This window comes from Paramisgurnus dabryanus, chromosome 12 (assembly GCF_030506205.2).
Source record: "Paramisgurnus dabryanus chromosome 12, PD_genome_1.1, whole genome shotgun sequence".
NCBI classification, from domain to species: Eukaryota; Metazoa; Chordata; class Actinopteri; order Cypriniformes; family Cobitidae; genus Paramisgurnus; species Paramisgurnus dabryanus.
This window is the reverse complement of record NC_133348.1, coordinates 31243642-31267556: the sequence shown is the minus strand read 5'-3', so window position 1 is coordinate 31267556 and position 23915 is coordinate 31243642. Positions and strand designations below refer to the sequence as shown.

Genomic DNA, 23915 nt, shown 5'->3' with positions numbered 1-23915 from the left:
CTGTGGTGCCAGGTTGTGTCAGCATGTGAATTTAAACTGTAATCGGTTTTATAAAGGATCATGTCATTAAGGTAAAATTCATCACTGTGTATCATTACTGTTATACACTGTCAAAAATGTCACTGGGGTAGTATCCTTTTCGAAAAGTACACATAAATAATTCATAATACTACCTCAGAGGTACATATTGGTACCAAATGTATGCATATCTGTAATTAGGACCTTTTTAAAGGGTACTGCACCAATTGACACTGTAGTGATATAGAAATAAAATGTAACTTTTAACTTGTACTATTAAAATTAACTTATACTGTTTAAATTAATTTGTTGGTAAATATCCCTGAAGAAAGAAAGAAAGAATTTAAAAAGTATCTTAAAATTAATAAAATGTGCTGTTTACATTTTTAAAGGTTAAAATTAATGGTTTAATGTATTATTTTTTATGCAAATTAAAAATATTGGTTACACTTAAAACCAAAAATATATACAGACATTTTTAATGGAAAATTGAACAAACTTAAATAAATAAAATAAATTATTAAGCTGAACATAATTATTGTAAATGTTTGAATAGGTTAAACTTATTTCTGAATAAGTGAATTTGTTTGTAATCATAAAATTTCAGCTTGAACTCAGGCTCATAAAATCAAAGCCCATCTTGTCTCTGCAATAGTCATACCCAAAAAATTTGGCATGTTAAAGGAAAACACCACAATTTTTCATATTTTAATATGTTCTTATTCTTATCTAATTAGTACATACCTCTCTTTTTAATGCATGCACTTAATCTTTGTAGTGAACAGCGTGTCATGAATGTGTTAGCATTTAGCTTAGCGCCATTCATTCCTTAGGATCCAAACAGGGATGAATTTAGAAACCACCAAACACTTTCATGTTTTCCCGATTTAAAGACTGCTACATGAGTAGTTACAAAAGTAAGTATGGTGCCACAAAATAAAACGTGGCAATTCCCAGGTGAAAAAGTAGTACACTTCCATAATGTACTTAAAGTGCTTTATTTTCGCACACTAATTTTGTACTTAATATACTCAAAAGTCATCTTTAGTACTTCTTAAGATGTTCTTAAAATCATCTAAGTGTACTTCACTGTGCTATTTTGAGACAGCATGAATATGAACTAAAATACATTTTTAACATATTATCTCTGTATTAAAAAATGTATTTACTTAACACTTGAATTAGACTTGAACTCAACTTTCATACAAAGATGGGTTCAAGTTTACTAAAAGTGGTATCTAAATACATTTTTTAAATACATTTTTAGCAAATTTTAGTTCATATTTATGGTTTCTCAAAATAGCACAGTGAAGTACACTTAGATGATTTTAAGAACATTTTAAGAAGTACTAAAGATGAATATTTAGTATATTAAGTACAAAAATAGTGTGCGAAAATAAAGCACTTTAAGTACACTATGGAAGTGTACTACTTTTTCACCTGGGTTGTTTAAGCAGATACATTTTTTTACTGAACTAAGTGCTCTTCCACCATAAAATATAATTCTTATTTTATTTAATTTTTTGCTTAAAAAAAATCACCAGGTTTTGTTGTGTGCCACCATACTTGTGTAACTACTCATGTAACAGTCTTTAAATAGGGAAAACATGGAAATGTTAGGTGGAATCTAAATTCATCCATGTTTGGATCCTAAGGAATGAATGGGGCTAGGCTAAATGCTAACACATTCATGACGCGCTGCACAATTATTAAGTGCATGCATTCAAAGAAAGATAGGGATATATTAATTTCTCCAAGTTGAGGTAAGAACATAGTAAAATTTTGAAAAACGGTGGTGTTTTCCTTTAATTTTTTAAAGGCTCAAATGAATGGTTCAATGACTTAATTTTCAATGCAAATTAAATATATAGTTACACTTAAAACCAAAAATATATACAGAAATATTTAATGGAAAATTGAATAAACTTAAATAAATAAAATAAACCATTAAGCTGAACACAATGATTGTAAATGTTTGAATATGCTGAACTTATTTCTGGTTTGCAGTAAATCTGTTTGGAATTAGTCATAAAATTCCAGCTTGAGTTTGAAGATGTCAGGCTTATTAAATCAAAACCTATCTTGTCTTTGCAATAGTCACAGACACAAAGTTGGCATGTTAGGGTGGTAAACAGGCTGTGTCTGGATAAAGGGAAGTGTCTTTTTAATAGATGGTTTGCTTACAATCCAAAGTTAATGGAGCCCACCTCCCCATATTTATAATGACTCTGTCCTAGCCTTATCACTTAGAAATCCAACTCACCCATACTAATAATACTAATGATTATAATGATAATAATAGAAAACAAACCTCCTTTGCTTTTTAATAGAATTGAAACCTTATAAATATCATGATGTTTTTATATAACAATATCTAACCTGATTTCAGAAGAAAGCATACCCATTTTAAGTGGTGATGATTTCTGAAGAATTTGTATGACGTGAATAGTACAAAAACGTATGTATATCCGAAAAAGTATGAATGATCCTCCACCCCTAACCCCACCCCTAACCGCAGAGTCATGGGGTGAAAACAGATCGTAGAAAAACATACGAGAACAAATGAGATATAACTTAGACACCTTGTAAAATAGGTGCAAATTGCCATGAGATTGTGTTTAAATATTGTGTTTTGTCTTGACTCTGTAGAGATAAAACAAATGCATTATCAACGGCACCTGTTTGTTCTGCACAGTGCAACGAAGGGTGTGTTTAGCCTGAAAGATGGGTCCCATGAGAGACAATAAAAAGAGGAACTGGGATACACTGATCGAAACAATACAAAACAGACTGTAAATGCATTACATATAAATAAAATCATTCAATTAAAAAATAATCCTATAGTAATGATAAACTATTTAATGCAAATAGATACATTTCTGTATAAATCTGTCAAAGTATGTTGCGTATGCTCTTCTATTTGTTTACGTTTCTGTTTGTGTGTGTGTGTTTGGGGATGGCCGAGGGGATGTCTCTCTTTTCATTGGTCTGTGAAAACCAACAGCCAATTCAAAACCAAAGGCAACTTTCAGTACTGCCCCCACACAAACCATAGCCAGAAGAGTATACAAGACCCTTAAAGAATAAAGTCTTAAAACATGCCAGCATTTGCCACCAACATGAGGCTCAAATTCCCAATCTTGGCTCTGATTCTGGAAGTGGTGACCATCGTCCTGTACGCTTTGTTTGTGGTGTATGACACGAGGGATCTTCACAACCATCATGATGGAGGGAATCAAACTCACGCTGAAAGCCCAATGACACTCTACCCCAGTAAGTATGTCTCTCTATATACATGATGCATGTATTTTCGGCTGGTGTGGCTGAGATGAGAAGAAATTCATATGGACAATGTCTGTTGTTTGTCAGTCTTTTGGTATCTTTTTTGTCTGATTAAAATATTATAAAGTTGAATAAAAAATGTGATTGGTGGTTTTGTGTTGTCTGGGCTACCTGTCCCATAATTGTAGGTTTGTACTGCAATTGTACTACATGTGTCTTAAACATCAGTGAATGCAAGGTTCCTGTGAAGAACTTGGCAGCAATCTTTCACTAATGTGCAGCATGCGTGTCTCTAAAAATACTTGCTGCAGAAAGAACCCAACATAACACACATGAGAAAAACAAAAGAGGATGAGGTTGATGAACCCATATTAAAAAACTGACATCAAGTCGGGACCCAACACGGTTCCATGTAGTGTACCATGTATTTTAGTGTTTATATTTGTGGACTCAAATTGAATTTGTCTGGATTGTCATTATTTGATGTAAAGAATAAAAGAGGACGCATTTTCTCATTTTTTTAAAGCTTCATAAGCCTACTTCTGCTATCCCAGTTTCCACTAGCATTGTTTTTCCCTCCCGTTCACCGCCCGACCACAACAGCGTTTTATTGTTGAGTTGTCACCATAAGAGCAGGAAATATTAATGTTATCAACAATTTCCATGCATGGTGCAAATAGAATAACTACATATTTCCTAAAACACTTTACATTTCAATTGCATTCCTTTAATTTCCTCTATTACATAGATGACATGCGTTCATTTTAAATGCAATTTTTGTCTTATCTAGCACTCATGTCTGTTTAGACAAAGTTTGGACCAAAGCCATGTCTGGGGTGTGGACAATATGAACATGCAAGATTATTCTCAGGGTGCCCTAAAAGTTTCAAATCAACCCTTCAAATGTGTCATTTGACTCTGTTGCTTAAGACAACTTGATCAAATTACATTAAACTTTAATAAAAAAAAAATGAATATTTTAGTGCATTTGAAGCATTTGGCAATCATGTGGTTGTTAAATTACAGTTGTAGGCCGTTAATCATTGTTGTTTTGACCGTGTCCCACAGAGACATTGGGTGGATCCCTTCATTCCATTCAATTACAAGAAGAAAACAGCGGTTTAAATATGCAATGTCGTTTTCCTATTCAACACAAAGTATTTTCCTTTTATTATAATACTTCATTAGCCATTAGTTATATTAAAAGGTGTATGTTCAGAGAGTCAAAACTTTACTAAACATGTGCTTAGATATTTAAAAAAATATGACTTAGTTATTTGTGGCCTGACACTTTATACTGTGTTGAATAAGAAGACGGCATTGCGTAAACTGCTGTTTTCTTCTTGTAGTGTAATGAAATGAAGGGATCCACCCAGTGTGTCTGTGGGACGCGGTCACAACAAGAATGATTAACAGCCTAACTGTAATCCAAAATATGAACATGCAAGATTAGTCTCAGGGGTGCCCTTAAAGTTACAAATCAACCCTTCAAATTTGTCATTTGATCAAGACAACTTGATCAAATTTACATTAAACTACTTAAAAGAATATGAATATTTTTGTGCATTTGAAGCATTTGGCGATTATGTGGTTGTTAATGATATGATCTTGTTATTGATAAAGATTTTGTGCCATCCAGTGGTCTTAACCTTAGGAAGAAACACAAATGAAAAGCAAAAGCATGTGTATCTACATTTTGGAAAAAAATCTTTGTGTCGGGTCACGTATGCAAAGCATTCCAGAAATGAGGGAGAAAAGCTCAAAGCAATGAAAATAAGGGATAATTTAATCTTGGCAACAAAGAAATCCCATCACATCGCTCAGTTATGTTACCATGTGCTGAACGAGTGTGGACAGAATGTAATTAAGTCATACGGAGAGAGAGAAAACTTTCCACCCATTAGAAAAATTGTGTCTTTGAGATGTTATCAGCAAATCTGTTACACATGAGTAATAGCAAAACTTTCACTGGCAAATTGATTCTGTTTGTTGTACAAGCCAACAGTTGGGAAAATGGATTGCACACTTTTGCTCAGCCGACTCAATGGTTGTAAATATGTATCGCTCAAGATCAATGGAAAGATCAGAGGAAAGCTGATAAGAGATGATAACCTACAGCTTTCAGCTGTGTAACAAATCACTAACATGTTTTTGTTGGCTTTTTAACTGCATTTAATTATTCTCAACAACCATCAGATCTTGGCAACGATAAACAGAGAATATAAAACAGACCTAAAGCACAAAGAAATGCTGAAACGACTCTATGTGATTAAAAAAGGGGTTAGTTTTTGGGATGCTTTATGGCTTGTGCCCTAACCAAGCTTCATCAAAAAGACCATAAGTCTGATGAGCTGTATAGACTGTAAAGACTTTATGATTCCTTTATGATTTCACTCTTCCCATTGAGATTCGACAGGCCGACTCTCTAAGTTTTTTTAAATCCTCACTTAAAACTTATTTTTTAGGTTAGCATATAAGTGATTTTATTCTCTTTGTATGCATCTTCTTTTATATGTTCTTAAATTTGATGTATGTGTACTTTATAATGTATTTTTATATGATTCTGTAAAGTGCTTTGAGATGGAACTTTAAAGGCGCTATATAAAATAAAGTTTATTATTATTATTATTATTATATATATTAATTTATAGATTTTTAGGTATTAATAATTAATAATAATAAAATTGTATGTAGCAAGAAACGAGAGATAAAATCTAATACATAAAACACCTTATAAACAAATTTTTTATGAGGTGTTTTCCAAACAATTTTTTTTTTCAGAAATTTTTTGGGGACCCCCTAGAACCTCCTGTGCCCCTTTTTTCACCAAAGCAGTTTGAATGTAGATGCATGCTAAGGCTAACGTGTGTGCATGCTAAGGCTAACGTTGTTCTGTGTAAATTATACAATTATGATATATTATGTTTTTACTGTTTTTTCGATTGCAACCTCCGTTTATATAAATTACGCCGAGCTGCATGTGCACGTTGGATTCAGCGCGTTTGGATGCCAGTGAAGTGAGAAGTGCCCGGTCGCGCGATGTATCTAAAAATCGAACACAATTTTCTGGGAATGTACACACACCGCGTCTGGTTACCATTAAAGGGGACAAATCATGAAAATCTGACGTTTAAGTGTTATAATTTGGTCCCCAGTGCTTCTATCAACCTAGAAAATATGATAAAGATCAACCCAGTTAACTTAGTGTTGGAAAACCATTCTCTGCAAGCATGTAAAAAAATAGGTCATTGAAATTTGGCTTCCCTTGTGATGTCAGAAGGGGAAAATACCGCCCCTTAATCTGCACTATACAACCACGGCACTGCCATTTAGTGCAGATATCAGCTCATTTGCAAGGGCATGCACAATTTGGTTCATTTTTACTAAAAAGTGGCAATTTTAACATGTTATTATAAATTATCTATACAGTATGGTATTTTAAGCTAAAACTTTACATATGTACTCTGGGGATACCAACAAAAATGTATTTTATATCTTAAAAAAAGTTTTGTGAAATGTCCCCTTTAAATAACATCATATTTGTCATAAATCATTAACGATTAACATAGGCTGCTAATGCATATTTTGCATTTTGAAGTAGACTCTGTCTGACTAAGGCATTATCCACACAGACACGGGTATTTTATAACCGTGACTTTTTTACGTGTTTTGGCCGTTCGTCCACACGAAAACGCAGTATCAGGGCACTGAAACTGAACATTTTTGAAAACCCCTGCCAGGTGAGGATTTTCAGAAACGCTGGTTGTAGTGTTGTCGTGTAGACCAGTGGTTCTTAACGTTATTCCTGGAGGCCCAATGCCCTGCACATTTTGTATGTCTCCCTTATTTAACACACCTGATTCAAATCATCAGCTCATTAGAAGAGATCTCCATGAACTGAACTGAGTCTGTCAGACAAAAGAGACATACAAAATGTGCAGGGCAGTGGGCCTCCAGGAATAACGTTAAGAACCACTGGTGTAGACAGTAAAACCGTGTTTTTGCTTCTGATTAAGGCTTCTGATTGGCCAACGTTGCTTTACGATTAGGGTTATATCACCGCCTCCTGGTGTGGCATGCTCTTGACAGCGCCTGATCACGTGTTTTTGTGCTTTCATGTATGCAGAGATTTCTTTTAAACCAAGCATGTGTGGACGGGATATTTTTTAACCGCAGGAGGAAAAACTACCCGTGTCCGTGTGGACTAGGCCTAAGCTCATGCTATTTAATGTGCACATCTGGTGTGCAATACCTGCAAGTTGTCCTACACATGACACTGCCCTTTCTTAGGTACACAAAGTGATGACCAATAATAGTGTTTATATAAATTACATCGATCTACACGTACACGTTGGATTCGCCGCGTTTGGATGCCATTGTAGGTACGCAAAGACCAGTGGTGGCCGGTGACTTCTTTTATCGAGGGCGATTGATGTGAAGTTCATCACAACATGTACAGTATGTAGCCTGTCGTGTGTGGTTCGTAATTTCAAAATATGTGTTCTGCGCGTCGAGTGAACCTATGGGCTCACGTTTGCCAGATACTTGCATAATCTCATGCGTAATCCAAGTTTACTGTTAATTGAGTGTCTTGCGTGTATTTTGTGAATGTGAGCGTCTCTTTTATCATAAACTGTTTTGACAAGTGTGCAGCAAGCACTTATTTTGACAAAACACGTGATGCACATGGTTCACATGATGCAACAAACACATATTTTGAAAACACAAGTAACGCGCATGACACTCCAAACACTTTGAGCCGCTCGGATGAGTAGTCACGAGCCGCCACTGGCAAAGCCATGACCATCAATAATAATGCAACATCCGATATTGTTGATGGTGTGTTTGTGTTTGGCACTGCTGTGCTAACATTGCTTGGAAAGATGAGATGTATACAGTGACGTAACACCTGGCTCTTTGGTGTCTCTGTAGCGCATGGAAAGGCAAACTGGTTTTGGTGGAAATGTCACGCTGGTTTGAGCTGGTCTTTCTCACAAAATGTTATTTTTTTCTGTGAAACCTGAAAAATGTCCAGAAAGAATTGAAAACATTATGCAATAACAGGACACATTTTTCTGTGTTTGTTTTAAGTTGACTTCAGAACAAGATAAGAGTAAAATTTGCTGACTTCTAATCTTAGTGTATCGATTGTAAGTTTTCCTGTTTAGTCTGTTTTGTTACTTTATCATTATACAGTAGCTATTTACGTACAGCCTGTCGCCATGCAGCAAGCAAATAAAGTTTTCATGAAGTTTTGTCCGCTCACAGTTGGTGGTACAGTATTCTCAGGGGTCTTTGTTATTATCTTGATGGGCTTAACAGATGTCAGATATTATTTAGCTCTATGATTGATGGCTGTTTGGGTTTGTCCACAGGCCAGTTTAGATTTCATGTGGATTATTGAATGGGTGGAGGATTTCCAGGGAAGTTATGTTGGTCTATTGAATGCATTGTGTCACTCATAGTTCCCCTTGTTTCTCTTGGGACCGATAATTAGACTTTTCCAACTCTCCTGACAATCTGTTTGATTATTGTTGATATAATTTGTATTGTGTGGTCCGACAAATCAGCTGTTCTGGATCATATCCTATCTCTATGTGCAGGGCTGTTGACTTTGACAGTCTTATTACAACACTTCCTTTCTATATAAGGAGAGATGGCAGAGGTCAACAGCACTTGCTCCACATAATCAAATGTTTTATGTAAAGTTTTTTTTTTTTCATTTTCCAAACATTTCAACTATCTTTAGTGATCTTTTGTAACATTGAAAGTTAATTGTGCCTTTATCTGAGTTTGTTGAAGTTCATGTTTGTCTAATCCTAACTGGAGACATGATGAGTGAATGAAATAGGAAATAGGTCCAAAAGGGTCACTAAGAGTGTGCTTTTGTCAGTATTTGTCTTCTTTACTGCTAAAAGTAAAATGAAAGTGTCTTAAACATAAAATAGTGTTGTAAAAAATCATGAGTACATCAGTTTTGCATGTGTTTAATGAAAAATTGAACCATTTTACTTCATTTTACTTGAATAACAACTTATTTTTCCTTTGACTCGGTTAAGTTATATTTACTTAAAATTTTAAGTAGTTTAAAATTGAAATATTTTGTTGAAACTTAAATAATTGACCCAACCATTTATTTCAATTTACCTGAATTTACAAAGTTTTGTTGAACTTATTTTGTCAAGTTGTCTGTACTAGGATTCAAGTTTATTTAACTTAAAATCTTAAGGGGGGGGGGTGTCAACGGTATACTGACTTATAAACACAGTTTCAGATCCTCATGCTAAACATGGGTAAAGTGTCAAAAAAGCAGTCGTATTTGAGTATTTCTGTGCAGATGCACTTCCCCAGGGTTCGACAATTTTCAGAGTTTTTTTTAAACACGGGTACTTGTAAGGGGAACAAAGTCAGCATTATGGAAACAATGGATATCCGGGGTAGCAGCTGAGTTGGCGTGTGTGTTTGATTAACGCTGGATTACGTTGAAAAGTCCCAACCGGGTCATAAGTTGCATGCGGTCATGTTATGTTGGATATCTGCGTGTAAGTGCATATGATGTAAATGGCATAAACAAGTAGTGAATCATAAGTTATCCAGTGTTGGTGTTGCATGACTTGCTCCTCCCGCAGCTCGTGACTCCTTCTTCCAGATGTTTCCGTGCATTATCGGAATGAATCCCTAGAGCTGATCTCTTTTATAAATTTGATAAAACTAAAGACTCTTCAGAAGTATGTAATACTACTCTATAGGTACTCCAGATTAACATCAGGTATGCTGAAACAGGTGTTATGGGAGCTTTTTACTGTCTCAATACTTTGTACAGTAAGTTTACTGGACAGGAGTATGTCTCCTTAACTTAAAAACATAAGTTAAATCAAATCAGTAAACAATATCACATTCTCATTTATCATGAGATCTTGTGCAGCAGTCATGTAATAGTTAGGTAAATTATTTAATTTGAATAAACTTGACTTCTGTACAGACAACTTGTAAGTTGTAAGTAAGTGCATGATTTTCAACTAAACTTATTTATTTGGGTAAATTATTTTATTTTCACAAGAAAACATTTCAAGTTGAAACTACTAACAATAAAATTAAATAAATATAACTTAACTTAGTCGAAGCAAAAGCACAACTAAAAAAGTTGAGTGTGTTTTTCCATACAGTGACAGTTTTTTTGACCTGCTGTCAAAATCCAAAACTTATTCTTAACTATGATTCATTATAATGATTTACTATGATTCTTCATAATGTCCCATTCAGAAAAAAAAGATGGACGTAGTCACGTCACCCATAGGTTTCTGAAGATCGTTTTTGAAGCCAATAGTAGGCAGTGCCTGCCGTCGCCATCTTGCCCGTGCATCACTCATGGATACCGAAAGTGAGTAAAGAGGCGGGACGTGGGTAAAGCTGAGGTGGCTAATTGCTGAAACCACGCCCGCTTAGCTTGACTCTAGTGACTTTAATGCTTACTATAATTTAAACGGATTAGTTACAAAAAAATTAACCCCCCTCACAGTTGTGATGAAGGGCAAAATTGGCTATATAGACAAAAAACACTTTTTGTACCAGGCTGTAAACATATTATTTTCTGCTCTAAAGTTGGGCATTTTAACATGGATATCTATGGGAATTGAATCCCTTTTGGAGCCAGACTCTAGCGGCCAGTCGATGAAGGTTGCCCCACTATGACTCCCCGTAAGTGAAGTGAAGTGACATAATGACCAATGTATGGTAACCCATACTAGGAATGTGACCTCTGCATTTAACCCATCCAGTGAACACACACACTGCAGTGCCCTTGGAGCCGGGGGCCAGGTGTCTTGCTCAAGGGCACCTCAGTCGCAACCTGCCGACCATGAGACTCGACCGGCAACTGTCGGCTTGCAAGCCCAACTCTCTAACCATTAGGCCACAAATTGATTAATGATAGTAATTCTTCATAATGATTCACTATGTTTTTTACAGTGATTTACTAAAGCAATAAGCCCCAAGAAGCAGTGGGTTACCAGTGCATTTTATAACAGCTAAGGGGCGTTGTTAGGCACGACGCGAAGCTGTTTTAATATGCACTGTAACCCCACTGCTTCGGGGGACTTATTGCTTTTATAAAACGGTTACTTCATATACATAGCAGGATTTCATAAAATAAAACACAAATAAGTTGTAATTATATTAGTACAAATATTAGTCTTCCGCCAAACAAAGTAGTTCCTCAGAATCAAGTGTGGCTGCAACAGAGCGTAGATCCCAACCAACACAGACGCAGCAAAGACACAATGAAAATATGATTTGAGACTGTGGTGTTTATTTTCATAAATCAACATTCATCTAATTTAATTTATACATTAACATTTATATCGTGCAACTGTTAAAGTGATGATCAAATATGCTTGGAAGCATGCTACGCTTCCCATCAGCAGTTTTTTTTTAAGTTACCACCCAGTTTTAGTTTAATGCCTTACAGAAAAATTATCTCCTTTAAATAAACATAAAATATCAAATGAAAGAACAGACCATCCGTTTTCAAACTAGTGATGGGTCGTTCGTGAACGCCGGCTCTAAGAGCTGATTCTTTGTAGCGAACGAGAAGAGCCGACTCTTCAGACGCATGCAGGGGAGCCGGCTCTTCTAAGGGAGCCGAGCCAGAAGAGCCGAATCTATGAAAGAGCCGGACTGCCATCACTAAAATGTAGAGCCGGAGCTTGAGCCGAAAGAGCCGAACCAATGGAAAGAGCCGGACTGCCCATCACTATTTCAAACAACAACAACAAAAATTTTTTTAAAAAAACTTTCATCCTACCTTCATTTGTTCTCTTATCAGTTATCACCTCTCAAATTTTCAGCTAAAAGCGGAGATAATTCCATTTTTGTGAAGAACTTAACTCCACGCTAAATCCACCACAAAGCTGTTGTGTCGAGTGAATTGCGTCAGTGTTTAAGTTGGGTAAGATTGCCATCTAGTGGATAATAGCGGAAATATCAATTTAAGACAAAAACAACTCAGAGAAACTTTTCTCTTTATTGACGAAATGACTGAAAATATTTATTGACATTTATCTGGATATCGCCATAATTGTGCAAATGTAGAAAAATTTAAAAATGATTAAAGACTGTGGTGTTTATTTTCATAAATCAGTACGCAGCAACAGTGGCGCAGTGATACTTCTGTAAAGCGGTCTGAACCGTGGGGTTACCGGGGTATTTTATCACGGCTTAGAACGCGTTTCAACAAATCAGAATGAAGAACCAGAACGAGCCGTTTTATAATATGATTTTTTTAACGATTCAATATGATTCTTCATAATGATTCACTACAATGGTTTACATTGATTCACTATGATTCTTTAGAATTCACTACAATTTTGAAGAGATTCACTATGATTCTTTACAAGTAGTTTAATGTGATTCCTTAGAATTCACTACAATTTTAAAAAAGATTCACTATGATTCTTTACAAGTAATTTAATGTGATTCCTACACATTCACTATGATTATGTATATACTGACTCACTGTGATTCTTCAAATGATTGAATATTAACTAATGCAAATATCTTCTGATCCAATCATGTGACAGCAACTTATGTGATTATGTAGAACACTCTGCATTTTTTTGTTTTTGTACAGACAAAGCACACTTGGCTCTAGATTTCAGTGTTTTGTTTTGGATAAACATCATCTTTCTCATCAGCTCTTTATCTGTGTCTCCAGTGTTTCAGGATGTACACGTGATGATCTTCATTGGCTTTGGTTTCTTGATGACCTTCCTAAAGAAGTATGGTTTCAGCAGTGTGGGCATCAATCTGCTGCTGGCCGCCTTTGGTTTGCAATGGGGTCTTCTCCTCCAGAACGTCTGGCACATGCATGATGGAAAAATAAACGTCTCCATCGAAAAGTAAACCCACATCCTGTAGGCTTTTTGTTTAAGGGGGTGCTGGAAGGATCATTAAGTGACTGACCTACTACTGAGCCTTATTTCATTAAACAGTACTGTATAGCGTAGCATACCACGGTATACATTTATATGATAGTAGATCCATCAGTTCAAGTAGAAATGATGTTCTCAACATCCATCCATCTCATAATTATCTCTTTCTCTTTGCAGGATGATTAATGCTGACTTCAGTACAGCAACGGTACTGATCTCATTCGGAGCCGTTTTGGGGAAAACCAGTCCTGTCCAGCTTCTCATCATGACCCTGTTGGAGATCACCACCTTCTGCATCAATGAACATCTGGTTGTAGAAATCATTGGGGTTTGTAGAGGCTCATTCATTCACTTACTCTGTCCTGTTATGACTGTTGACAGCTAGAGATGAAAATAAAACAGTACAAAAGTTGAACATAATGTTCAAGTTAACAGATGAGAGCACTGGCTGATCAGTTAAAGTTCATCCTCTGCAAATCAAAGTAAAGTATTTGTGTATTGACATGGGTGCATCTATTTTAATGGATTATTACGTCTTTGGTATATTTAACTAATAAAGACTTTTATAGAACAAGCGCAGAATGTTATAAGATGATCCAAATCTTTTCTGGGACTCCTTTGGGATAATTTTGTTATAAAAGGAAGCTAGATCAAAGATGAAGGAAAAGGCAATTATCTATCTCCTTCCTAAAGTTGGCAGGATCATGAACACACCCAGTGTTCCAATAACAACAGTGACCTGAACCCTGATAGTGTCTGAAGGGTTTCTGGTTGCTAACCAGTGGCAAAGCCAGAAATGTTAAACTGAGTGGACCTTGGTGAAATACGGTGAACCTCAATGTCCACTCTTAAATGACATAATTTTACAATATAGTGGTTAAATTACATTACGTTTTTTGAGTCATGGATCAAATTATTTTTGAATTAGCAAAAATAAAAATAGGGAAAATAAAAACAAATCAAGACATAAGCATATAGAAAAGACTAAAGTTACAAATAAAGTATAACATTAGGAACAGAAATAGAATCAAATGAATAATAACACTTATGTCTTCTTCATTCTATAAATTAAATATAATTAATCTTTTTAAGAAGTGATTTTCCTTTTGTCTTTTGTTGTTTTATTAACATAAGGACACAAACATAAGCAGATTTCTTGAGGGTACTACAACATGTAGATTCAGGGCCGGAGTGGGACTCATTTTCAGCCCTAGAGTTTTATGCCTTAGACCGGCCAACTTTGGTTAAAATAATAACATAATTAAATCCTAGTAGTAGCCTTTAAGTCTGCAATAGTTTACTGTTCTCTACAGCATTGCAATTCCTAAAATATATCATTTCCAATTCAGTTTAAATACAGTAGCCTAAACAATTATGATTATTAATCATAATTGTGCAGCCCTACCATAAGGTATTTTAATATTATTCAATTCAACTTATTCAAAAACTACTGAAAGGGAACAAATAAGTTTGTGTTTTCCCCTACAGATGGAAAAATAAAAATCCTTATCTTAAGTTTTTACTTTTGCCAAATAACTTAAAGGCAGAGTGCACAATGTTTGAAAGCCAATGTTGATATTTGAAATCACCTAAAAATACACGCCCCAACCCCAATAGAATCTGGACCTTGTTTTGATAGACCCACCCCACACATAGGCAACCCCGGCAAGGATGTCGATTAGAAGACACGCCCCTTACTGCTGATTGGCTACAATTGTGTTTTTGTAGTCGGCCCGACTCCCTTTTCCAAAGCGTTTTTCAAACATTGTGCACTCCGCCTTTAAGGTACTACCTGTCAAAAAAGAACAAATATATAATGGACTTTCAAAATTGTGTTTTTACTTGAGGCAACATAATATTAATATGAAACTTAACTACTTTTTTTCGAATAAACTAATGAGTTTTGCATCAAACTGATTTTTGTTAAACTTGCAATAGATGATAAGTAATGACTATTCATAGACGGTTCATTGTTACATCTATGACTTAGAAGTTACGATCTGTAGATCTTTTTCCTTTTAGAGGCTGTTCGTAGTCACGCTCAAGTTTCTTTTAAATCTAGAAGCGCGGCAAGGGCACTCAAATTTAAATGCGTCTGAAACAAAACTCGTGTTCACAGGCGAGCGCGTCCTGCGTTTTAGATGTTAATGGACTCTAATGCAAGAATTCTTCCAATAAGTGGTCAGGACTCGGGACACAATTGGGCATAAGGCGGAGGGGACATCTCCCACTCGCAAATTATAATGGATAATATTTGAAGTGCTGGCAGCCTAGGAACAGCAACCTTCAACCTGGTGGCATGACAACACTGGCCCTCATGGCCGTCCCACCGGGAATTCTCCTGGTCCTCCCAATAGCCAATCCGGGCCTGCGTAGATTACCTTAGTTCAAATCGTGGCTAAAGTGTATCAAAAACTTTACTGTGATACTGTTACTGTGTAAAATGTGCACTATAATGTATACAATCTTATACAGATCGGCTGCCAACCCTCCCATCAAATAGCGCTGATCCATGATCGCCATCTTCCCTCATCTTTAGGAAACCAAAACATTTGTTATTTTTCAACTGGGTATTTGTTCCAGAGTTCAGTTTAGACACTAGTCAGACCATTAAAAAAAAGAGACCATTAAAAAAAAAAAGATGACACAGAATCAGATACTGAGTCGGTAATTGATCAACAGGAACAACAGCAGCAACGATTACAGCAGGACTTAATCCTTGTTTGCTTATCCTCTATTTTAAATTTTAAAAATCTGACGTAATTATGTTGTATTTTTTACGTTTTAAAAGGTGTAAACGTCGTAAGTGCAGTACAATGCCAACTAAGGAGGAAAATATTTGCTGTTGTTTGTGTTGTTTACATGTACATATATGCCGATTGTAAACAAAACACGTGAGATTTTGATCTACTCCTGACCGGGATCTTTTAGAGTTGGGACCGCTCCATCACTCAGTTGTAAACAAATGGAAAATCCGGCATCAAACTGAGCCTTGTTTGTGAAGCATTCCTTTGTGAAATGCAGGGAACAAACATAAATCCATTCGCAATTACGTTGCTGTCTGGGAAAAATTCTTGTGGTTGAATTTTTTAAATAGCTTGAATGTAAGTTATTTATTTCTGAACGTATTTGAGTGATTATTATTAAAGAGATTCATATAATTTATGCGTGCTTTAGTTTGCTTTTATTTTGTGTCTTTTCTGACTGGGTGGGCCAGCCAGTCAATCCGAGTGGGCCTCCCTTATGCAGCCAACTAGAATAAAAAAAAAAAAGAGATTCTTCTTTTGTGGTCAGTGAATGAAAATTGAATAAAAATGAAAACAACTTTTATTGCAAATGTTTCATGTGAAGACTGCAGACACAGTTTCCTAATTTTTAACAGGCATCTGATGTTGGCGCATCTATGACCATCCATGCATTTGGGGCTTACTTTGGCTTGGCTGTCGCTCGTGTCTTATATCGCCCGGCTCTTCGGAACGGTCACGAGAATGACGGATCGGTGTACCACTCAGACATGTTTGCAATGATCGGTATGTTTAAATCTTTTATATGACAGTCCACCAGCTGCCAGATCCCTGCAGACTCTGAATGGTAAGATAACTGAATCGAGGACATTTGCATTCATTTTTGTGTATACAGGCACTGTTTACCTGTGGATGTTCTGGCCAAGCTTCAATTCTGCTATCGCTACTCCGGGTGACGCTCAATTAACAGCTGTTATCAACACATATTTCTCGTTGGCCGCCTGTGCACTGGCTGCTTACGCAACTTCCAGTCTGGTAGAGAAGAAGGGGAAACTGGACATGGTGAGTCCACCAGTTTCACTAAATTGCTCATTTTGGCAGTGCACACATTATATGACTCGGCCTATCGTATTTTAATACACAGGTCCACATTCAGAACGCCACATTGGCTGGTGGTGTCGCTGTGGGGACCTGCGCAGACATGAGCATCCAGCCATTCGGAGCGATGCTGATCGGAATCACTGCAGGCATCATCTCCACCCTCGGCTTCAAGTTCCTCACTGTATGAATTTTAAACATCACATGGTCATTGCTGGTTTGAACAGGTTTTGCCTGGACATCTAAAGCGTGCTCAGCAGAGCAGCAAAGCAGATTAGACCAACTTTAGATGGTGTATTCAGAAATCAAATGAGATATCAATTCTTTCTGGTTTCCTCAGCCCATCCTTGCCTCCAAACTGGGAATTCAAGACACCTGTGGTGTGCACAACCTGCACGGCATGCCAGGCATACTGGGAGGACTTGCTGGCATAGTGGCGGCGGCACTTCAAAAGAAGGATGGGTAACAGCTGACTGTCTTTTATTTTTTATCAGTACCTTAAAAGTTGGGTTTGTTTATATATTTGTATTTGTTTATTAAAGTGTTACAGCAGCTATGCAGGCAGGAGGTTTGGCATCATCTCTGGGCATTGCTTTGGTGGGTGGACTCATCACAGGTGAGTATAAAACAAATATTATTTGCAAAACATACATTTACAAATTTACAACACAGTGAAGCACTTGTCAAACTTCTTCCAGGTCTGATCATGAAGATTCCATTCTGGAGTCAACCACCTGACCAAAACTGTTTTGATGACTCCATTTACTGGGAGGTACGTCTAGTTTCAATGACCGGACGATGGGGGCGGGTAAGCTCATAAGAAGCTTTCGGTTTGATGATTGTGTTTGTGTTTGACATGCAGGTTCCCGAGGAAGAACACGAGCACGAAGAGCGTTTGGCTCATGGCGAATATTCCAAGAACAAAGATGAAGCTTAAAGCTTCGAACCAACTTGCTTTACAAATCAAAACCGATCCGTTAAGCACCTCAGGGCTTCTCAACCATCAGCATCTTTGACACTTACTAAAATCTTTAACATGACCAACTTACTATATGTATGGGGAAATGTTTTAAAATGTGTGGGGTTTTTTCTAACATTTTTTGAAAAATGATTTCGGAAAGCTTTTGAAAATGACAGTATATACTAAAATGCAAGATGCTTAAAAGTGTATTACAGAAAAGTTCATTTACAATCAAAGTGAAGATAAGTTGGTCACAACAATGAAAATAACCAGTGTGACACTATGGATCTTATGAACGTGCTCAAACAAAGTCGCTCACTGTAATTTGTCAAAAACCTGAGCCAATGTGAGACTTCTTTCCTGAGTGTCTTTTATCTGAGTAGTTTAATAAGCTTTTACACAGACCTAGTTTTTATCATCACTGTATGTATTTACCTTTGCCTTTATATTAAGCTTTTAATAGCATAAGAATATTTGTGCAGCTCACGCCGATATGATCACATCCAACCAGATCCTACAAACCATTTATATGTTATTGTGATCATTAAAACCACTTTTATATAAAGATTCAGCTATGAACTATTAAGTATTTTTAACTAATGTATCCTAAAAAAAACTAACAAATTAAAAAGTTTTATATTTTTACACATTCTTACAATTTATGATACTTTTAAATGAAGTAAATAAGTTTGTTTAACATTATCGATTTGTCAGTACTATTGTATAAAGATCTCTTTCATTGCAGCAGTATAAGCAGACGTGATTGGTTAGTCACCGCTTGCACATGGTGAGATTTTTGAATGTTATTTGTTTAATAAAGAAAACATTCGTGAATATATTCAGTCATCTCACTACAAGCTGACTTTTACTGATTTAACTTTGTGTGAATGTGTGTTTTCAGGCTTTACTCTTAAACTTCACTTAATTGTATTTGAAAGGTTTGTGAATGTGTTCAACTTTAACTGTCATTTATATGAAATTGTCAGTATTATTGTCTTCAATATCGAAGGTTGGTCATTTTTTCCTCAGTTGTGGTTTGTGGGAATTATTCAATTTCCAGACTTTTTGGATTTAAATTGTTCACTTGAAATAAAAATATTAAATAATAAAACTTTAGAAATACCAAATGTTGTCCATGATTTTTTTATATTTATTTTTCTATCATTTCTGATGAAAGACATCCTAAAAATGTAGTCCTGTATGTTAGTTTTATCTGTGTAGTGTATCATACAAACTCAAGTGAAATTTGACTCATATGATCAGACATCACACTTCTCGACCTCATGTTCAGTTCAGTATAGCACACATTTGTATTGAATGTATTGCATTTTAATGTAGCAATGCATACTTACCAAGTAAAATTTTCATTAACATGACATTTGAAAGAACTATTAAATTAAACAAAATTAATATAAATAAGTCACGTTTTTACGCCATCTTGTGATTGTAAAACGTTACTACAGGTGTTGTAAAAAAATGGACTGAGAGAACAGCATTCATTTTAATACAGTCAGTCAGTGTAAAATATTTGACAGATGACTGCAAACGAACTATTAAATTAAAGCAAACAAATTAACAAACATTTGAATAGTCCTTTTCACACAGACAGTTATTTACTGGTAAATTGCAGTAAATCGGATCGCACACCGGACGAGAAGTACAGCGTCTGACGGCATTAAAGGGGCGTTTACCCCAAAATGACAGGGTGGACAGCAATTTCAGGGACACATGCAAAACGCTTAATATTATTATAAAAATGAATGTAAATTATAAAAATGACTTGTTTTATCAAATAACTTGTTGAGGACAATAAGAAAAATCTAAAAGTTTTAGAATTTTGTGTTATTTATTCACTTTTTACACTCTAATAAAGTTAGTTGAGCAGTGTCTGGGACAGGCCAAAATCGCATACATCCAATCAAAGAAAATGGTATAAAATCTAGGGCTGGTCCGAATACCACTTTTTGAGCTTCGAAGCTTTAGTAGAAATCACACTGGAAGGAGGGGGCTAAACACATTTCTCTCTCTAATAAAGGCAGGAATCTCTGTGTCTGTGTTTGCAGTTTTATTATGTGCCGGGTGTGTTGCTGCAGACAGTGTAGTGTTTGCGTTGGTGCAATATGGACATGTGACAGGGTCAGAATTAATCTCAAAATTGAAAATCAAATGTCAACCCACAGAACAAATATTGGAATAATCTGGTCCAGCCCTAATAAAATGAGGAAAAACATATTTCAAGAGACTTATCATTGTACTTGTATGTGTGTAAATGTTTGGCCATTTATAATAAGACCTCAGAATTTCATTATTTTGGACTAAGCTTGCGCTATTTAATGTGCACTTTCAGTGTGCGATACCTGCAAGTTGTCCTACACTAAAACCCCATTCACACAGACCTCTGGTCCCAGAAAATACCCGTAAAATTGCCAGACAAGCGTCTGTGTGAACAAAAACTCGTTCCGTTAATCTTCTGGGATCGTTGCCGGAAAGAGGACCTAGTAAGATTTTCTGCTATTATTTCTGCTGTAATTTTCTCTAAAATGGATTATTGCAATTCACTGTATGCTGGAATTGATAAAAAAGCTTTGGCACGCTTGCAAAATATACAAAATGCTGCAGCCAGATTGATCAAGTCAGCCAAAAAAATGGATCACGTTACACCTTTATTGAGATCCTTAAACTGGTTGCCAGTCCAGTATAGAGTACACTACAAGATCATTGTTCTGGTTTTTAAAGCACTACACAATTTGGCACCAACATATTTATCTGAGTTATTGTCTGTGTACATCCCGCCCAGGTCACTGAGATCAGAGAATTTGAATCTCTTGGTGACTGTAAGAACAAATTCAAAACGAAAAGGTGACAGAGCGTTTTCTCGAGTTGGTCCCATATTGTGGAATGAACTCCCCTACATGATTAGGTCAGTAAAGTCGCTGGCTGTGTTTAAGTCACTGTTGAAGACACATTTATTAGAGGTAGCATGGGGGCCAGTCGGAAGCGACTTGGCCATTGTGTGAAAATCTGTTGTTGTCTCTTGTTTTTATGTTGTCTCTTGTTTGTTTATGTTTTCTTAAACTGCATTGTTTGTACGTATGTTTTTTAAGTGTTTTAGCTTGTCGTTTGTGAAGCACCTTGGGCAACTTCTGTTGTATTATGTGTGCTATATAAATAATAAAACAAACAAACAAACAAACAAGATACACGGGTAACCCTCTGTGTGAACAAGAAGCCGCAAGAATGCAGTAATGGGCGTGTCGAAGTCACAACACAAGTTATGGTTCAGCTCCTTACAACGAGAGATAACATGCATATAAACATTCACCACGAGAAATGTTGCAAACTAGATTGAAGCAGTTATCAGGAAATGATATATGAGACGCATAAACAATGACGCACGTGCCGTAGTGAGGACGCGCGTGTCATGGCAACATGAAGTTGGTTCAACTCTTTAAAATGAGGGATTTACAACATTCACTACGAGAAATGTCAGCAAACTGGACTGAAGCAGATATCAGGTAAGTTACTTACTGCGTTGAAACGGAGATCATTCAGCAGCATAAAAGAATATCGCGTCACATGCTCATTTGAGCTATAATAAACGAAAATACCCGCATGTCATCCCAACAATATCGTTCAGCTCCTCAAAATGCGGGTTTTAAATGCATATAGAGAAATGTCTGAAAACTGTATCAAAGCAGAAATCAGGGAGCTTGTCAAATATCCACTCTGAAGCTGAGATCATTCACCAGCATAGAACTGTGCGTTCACGCGCTCCTTTGTAGTCTTATCATAAACAAAAATGCACGCATGTTGTTTCTGGAGAGAGAAATAATATATAATATGCAAACTTCAGACGCTGCGTAGAAGAGAGGGCGGGACTTTCAATAGGTAGCGTGTCTTTCCGGGACCGTCACATGCCGGGTAAACTTGGCAGTGTGAATGAAAAAAAAATCTTACTATTCCGGAAAAAACCAGGATGCATTTTACGTGTATTTTACGGAATTTCTATGTGAAAAGGGCTTAAGGTGACCAGACGTCCCCGTTTTCCGGGGACAGTCACGTTTTTTGGTGTTCTGTCCCCGACTGGAGCTAGCCCCGGAAATGTCCCCGTTTTACAGCACCTCCAAAACAACCAGCAAATACACTGAAAAACCCGATCAACATGTAGCGTTTGTAGTACCAGACCGGAGCAATCATGTAATGATTATTTTCACCAGCAGAGAGGGCCGCGAGCTACTGATTACTTGCGCACACCACTGATTTATCGATGAAGAATTTACTACGAGAAAGCGTCATTATCATCAATTAAGTTATCATAAGATATGAAAACAGTTAAAGTTATCGGGGGTCAAGGTACTAACTACTTATGTTAGATTAAAGTAATAAACCAATGAAGTGAACTGATCACAGTATGGTACTGAGCATTTGTTTTGTGTAGGCTAAATATGTTTACTTTTGCATTATTCCTTATAGTGTTGGGCGATATGCCCTATTTTGAGATCGTCCTATCGTCAGCCTCTGAGATCGGCGATACACGATAGTATCGGGGGGCGGGGCAGTAGTTTACTCATTTTTTATTTGTTAATTTTTTACTCATTATAAAAGTCACTTGATGGGTGGACAAAAAAGAACAAGAGCAACACCGTCATGACCGCAACCTTCTTAAAACTGATGCCATTAATGCGAGCGCGTCATTAAAACCCTAACCATGATTACTTAATAACTTTAAAAACATGCATCTGCGCACGCACATACAAACAATTCAATGCATTTGCTTAGTGCTGTTGCAGAAGGCTACACGTGTCAAGCAGTGGTGCTCTCAGATGAGCCTTTTTAAACGCATCGGTCCAGCGGAACGCGATCATATTTTAAACACAAACATATAATAAACACGAGGGATGTATTGCTACAACTTCTTGAATCCTTGAAATGCATATCATAAACAGGATTAATACCTAGTGATCTGACTTCGGACAGAGCGCAGCTCTCTGCACGTACGCGAAAGTGAGAGAGGCGCCATGCAGCGGGTCATATTTTAAACAAAAAGTAAAGTTTGCCTCAGCTCGCATGAAACACATTAAACTGAACAAAGACATAAGGATTACTACTTTATTTTATGTTTAGACTTTGGACAGACGCGAGAGCGCGTGCACGTGAGACAGAGAGAAGCGCAGCTGGTCATGACGCGGGTGCTAGAAGGAGTCCAAGACGCGCGCATTAAGTGCAGGTACGTGCAAGAAGGAATTCTCTCTTTACAAGCCTTCCGCGTAAAGTGAAGCCCACAAACCCTCATGTGAGGAAAAGCATGCATTGTGGATGTTAATGTAAAACTATGATGATAATAATAATAATAGTAACCATTCGCCAACTATCGTCATGACTATCGCCATGGAAGCCTGCCGTTGGCGATATGTCTGAAGATCGTCGATACACGATACTATCGTCTATCGGCACAACCCTAATTCCTTATGTTCTACACGTTTACAATGCTATCAAATCAGCTGAAGTAGAAGTCATTTTTGATGAGGTATGTCTCTGTGCATTGTATAAAAGGGGGGAAATTAGATTTAGGCTACAGAAATTGTTCAATTAATTGAATTAGAAACACTGCAAAAATGATTTTTGTTTTTGTATTTTTCTCTTGTTTTAAGTACAAATATAAAAAAAAATCTTAAATCAAGATGACTTTTTTTGATAGGCAAAATGACCTAAGAAAATAAGTCAAGAAAATATTATTTGCATGTTTTAAGCACAAATACACATCAATTTATTTTTTATTTTTGTCTTAAAACTAGATTTTGCTTATCAAGAAAATGCATCTTGATTTAAAAATGTTTAAATATTTGTAATGAAAATAAGACAAAAATACTATTATGTAAGAAG

General features: G+C 36.4%; 1 protein-coding gene across 1 annotated transcript; it reads left to right on the top strand.

Annotated features, from left to right (window-relative positions):
* Nucleotides 1-3051: 3051 nt before the first annotated feature.
* On the top strand, nucleotides 3052-19159 carry rhag (Rh associated glycoprotein). The gene is made up of 10 exons (XM_065268951.2): nucleotides 3052-3291; nucleotides 13013-13196; nucleotides 13407-13557; nucleotides 16612-16759; nucleotides 16869-17035; nucleotides 17118-17255; nucleotides 17412-17533; nucleotides 17614-17687; nucleotides 17770-17843; nucleotides 17934-19159. Exons 1-10 carry the CDS (start codon nucleotides 3117-3119, stop codon nucleotides 18006-18008), a joined length of 1308 nt encoding a protein of 435 aa, XP_065125023.1. The 5' UTR covers nucleotides 3052-3116; the 3' UTR covers nucleotides 18009-19159.
* The last annotated feature ends 4756 nt before the right edge of the window (nucleotides 19160-23915 follow it).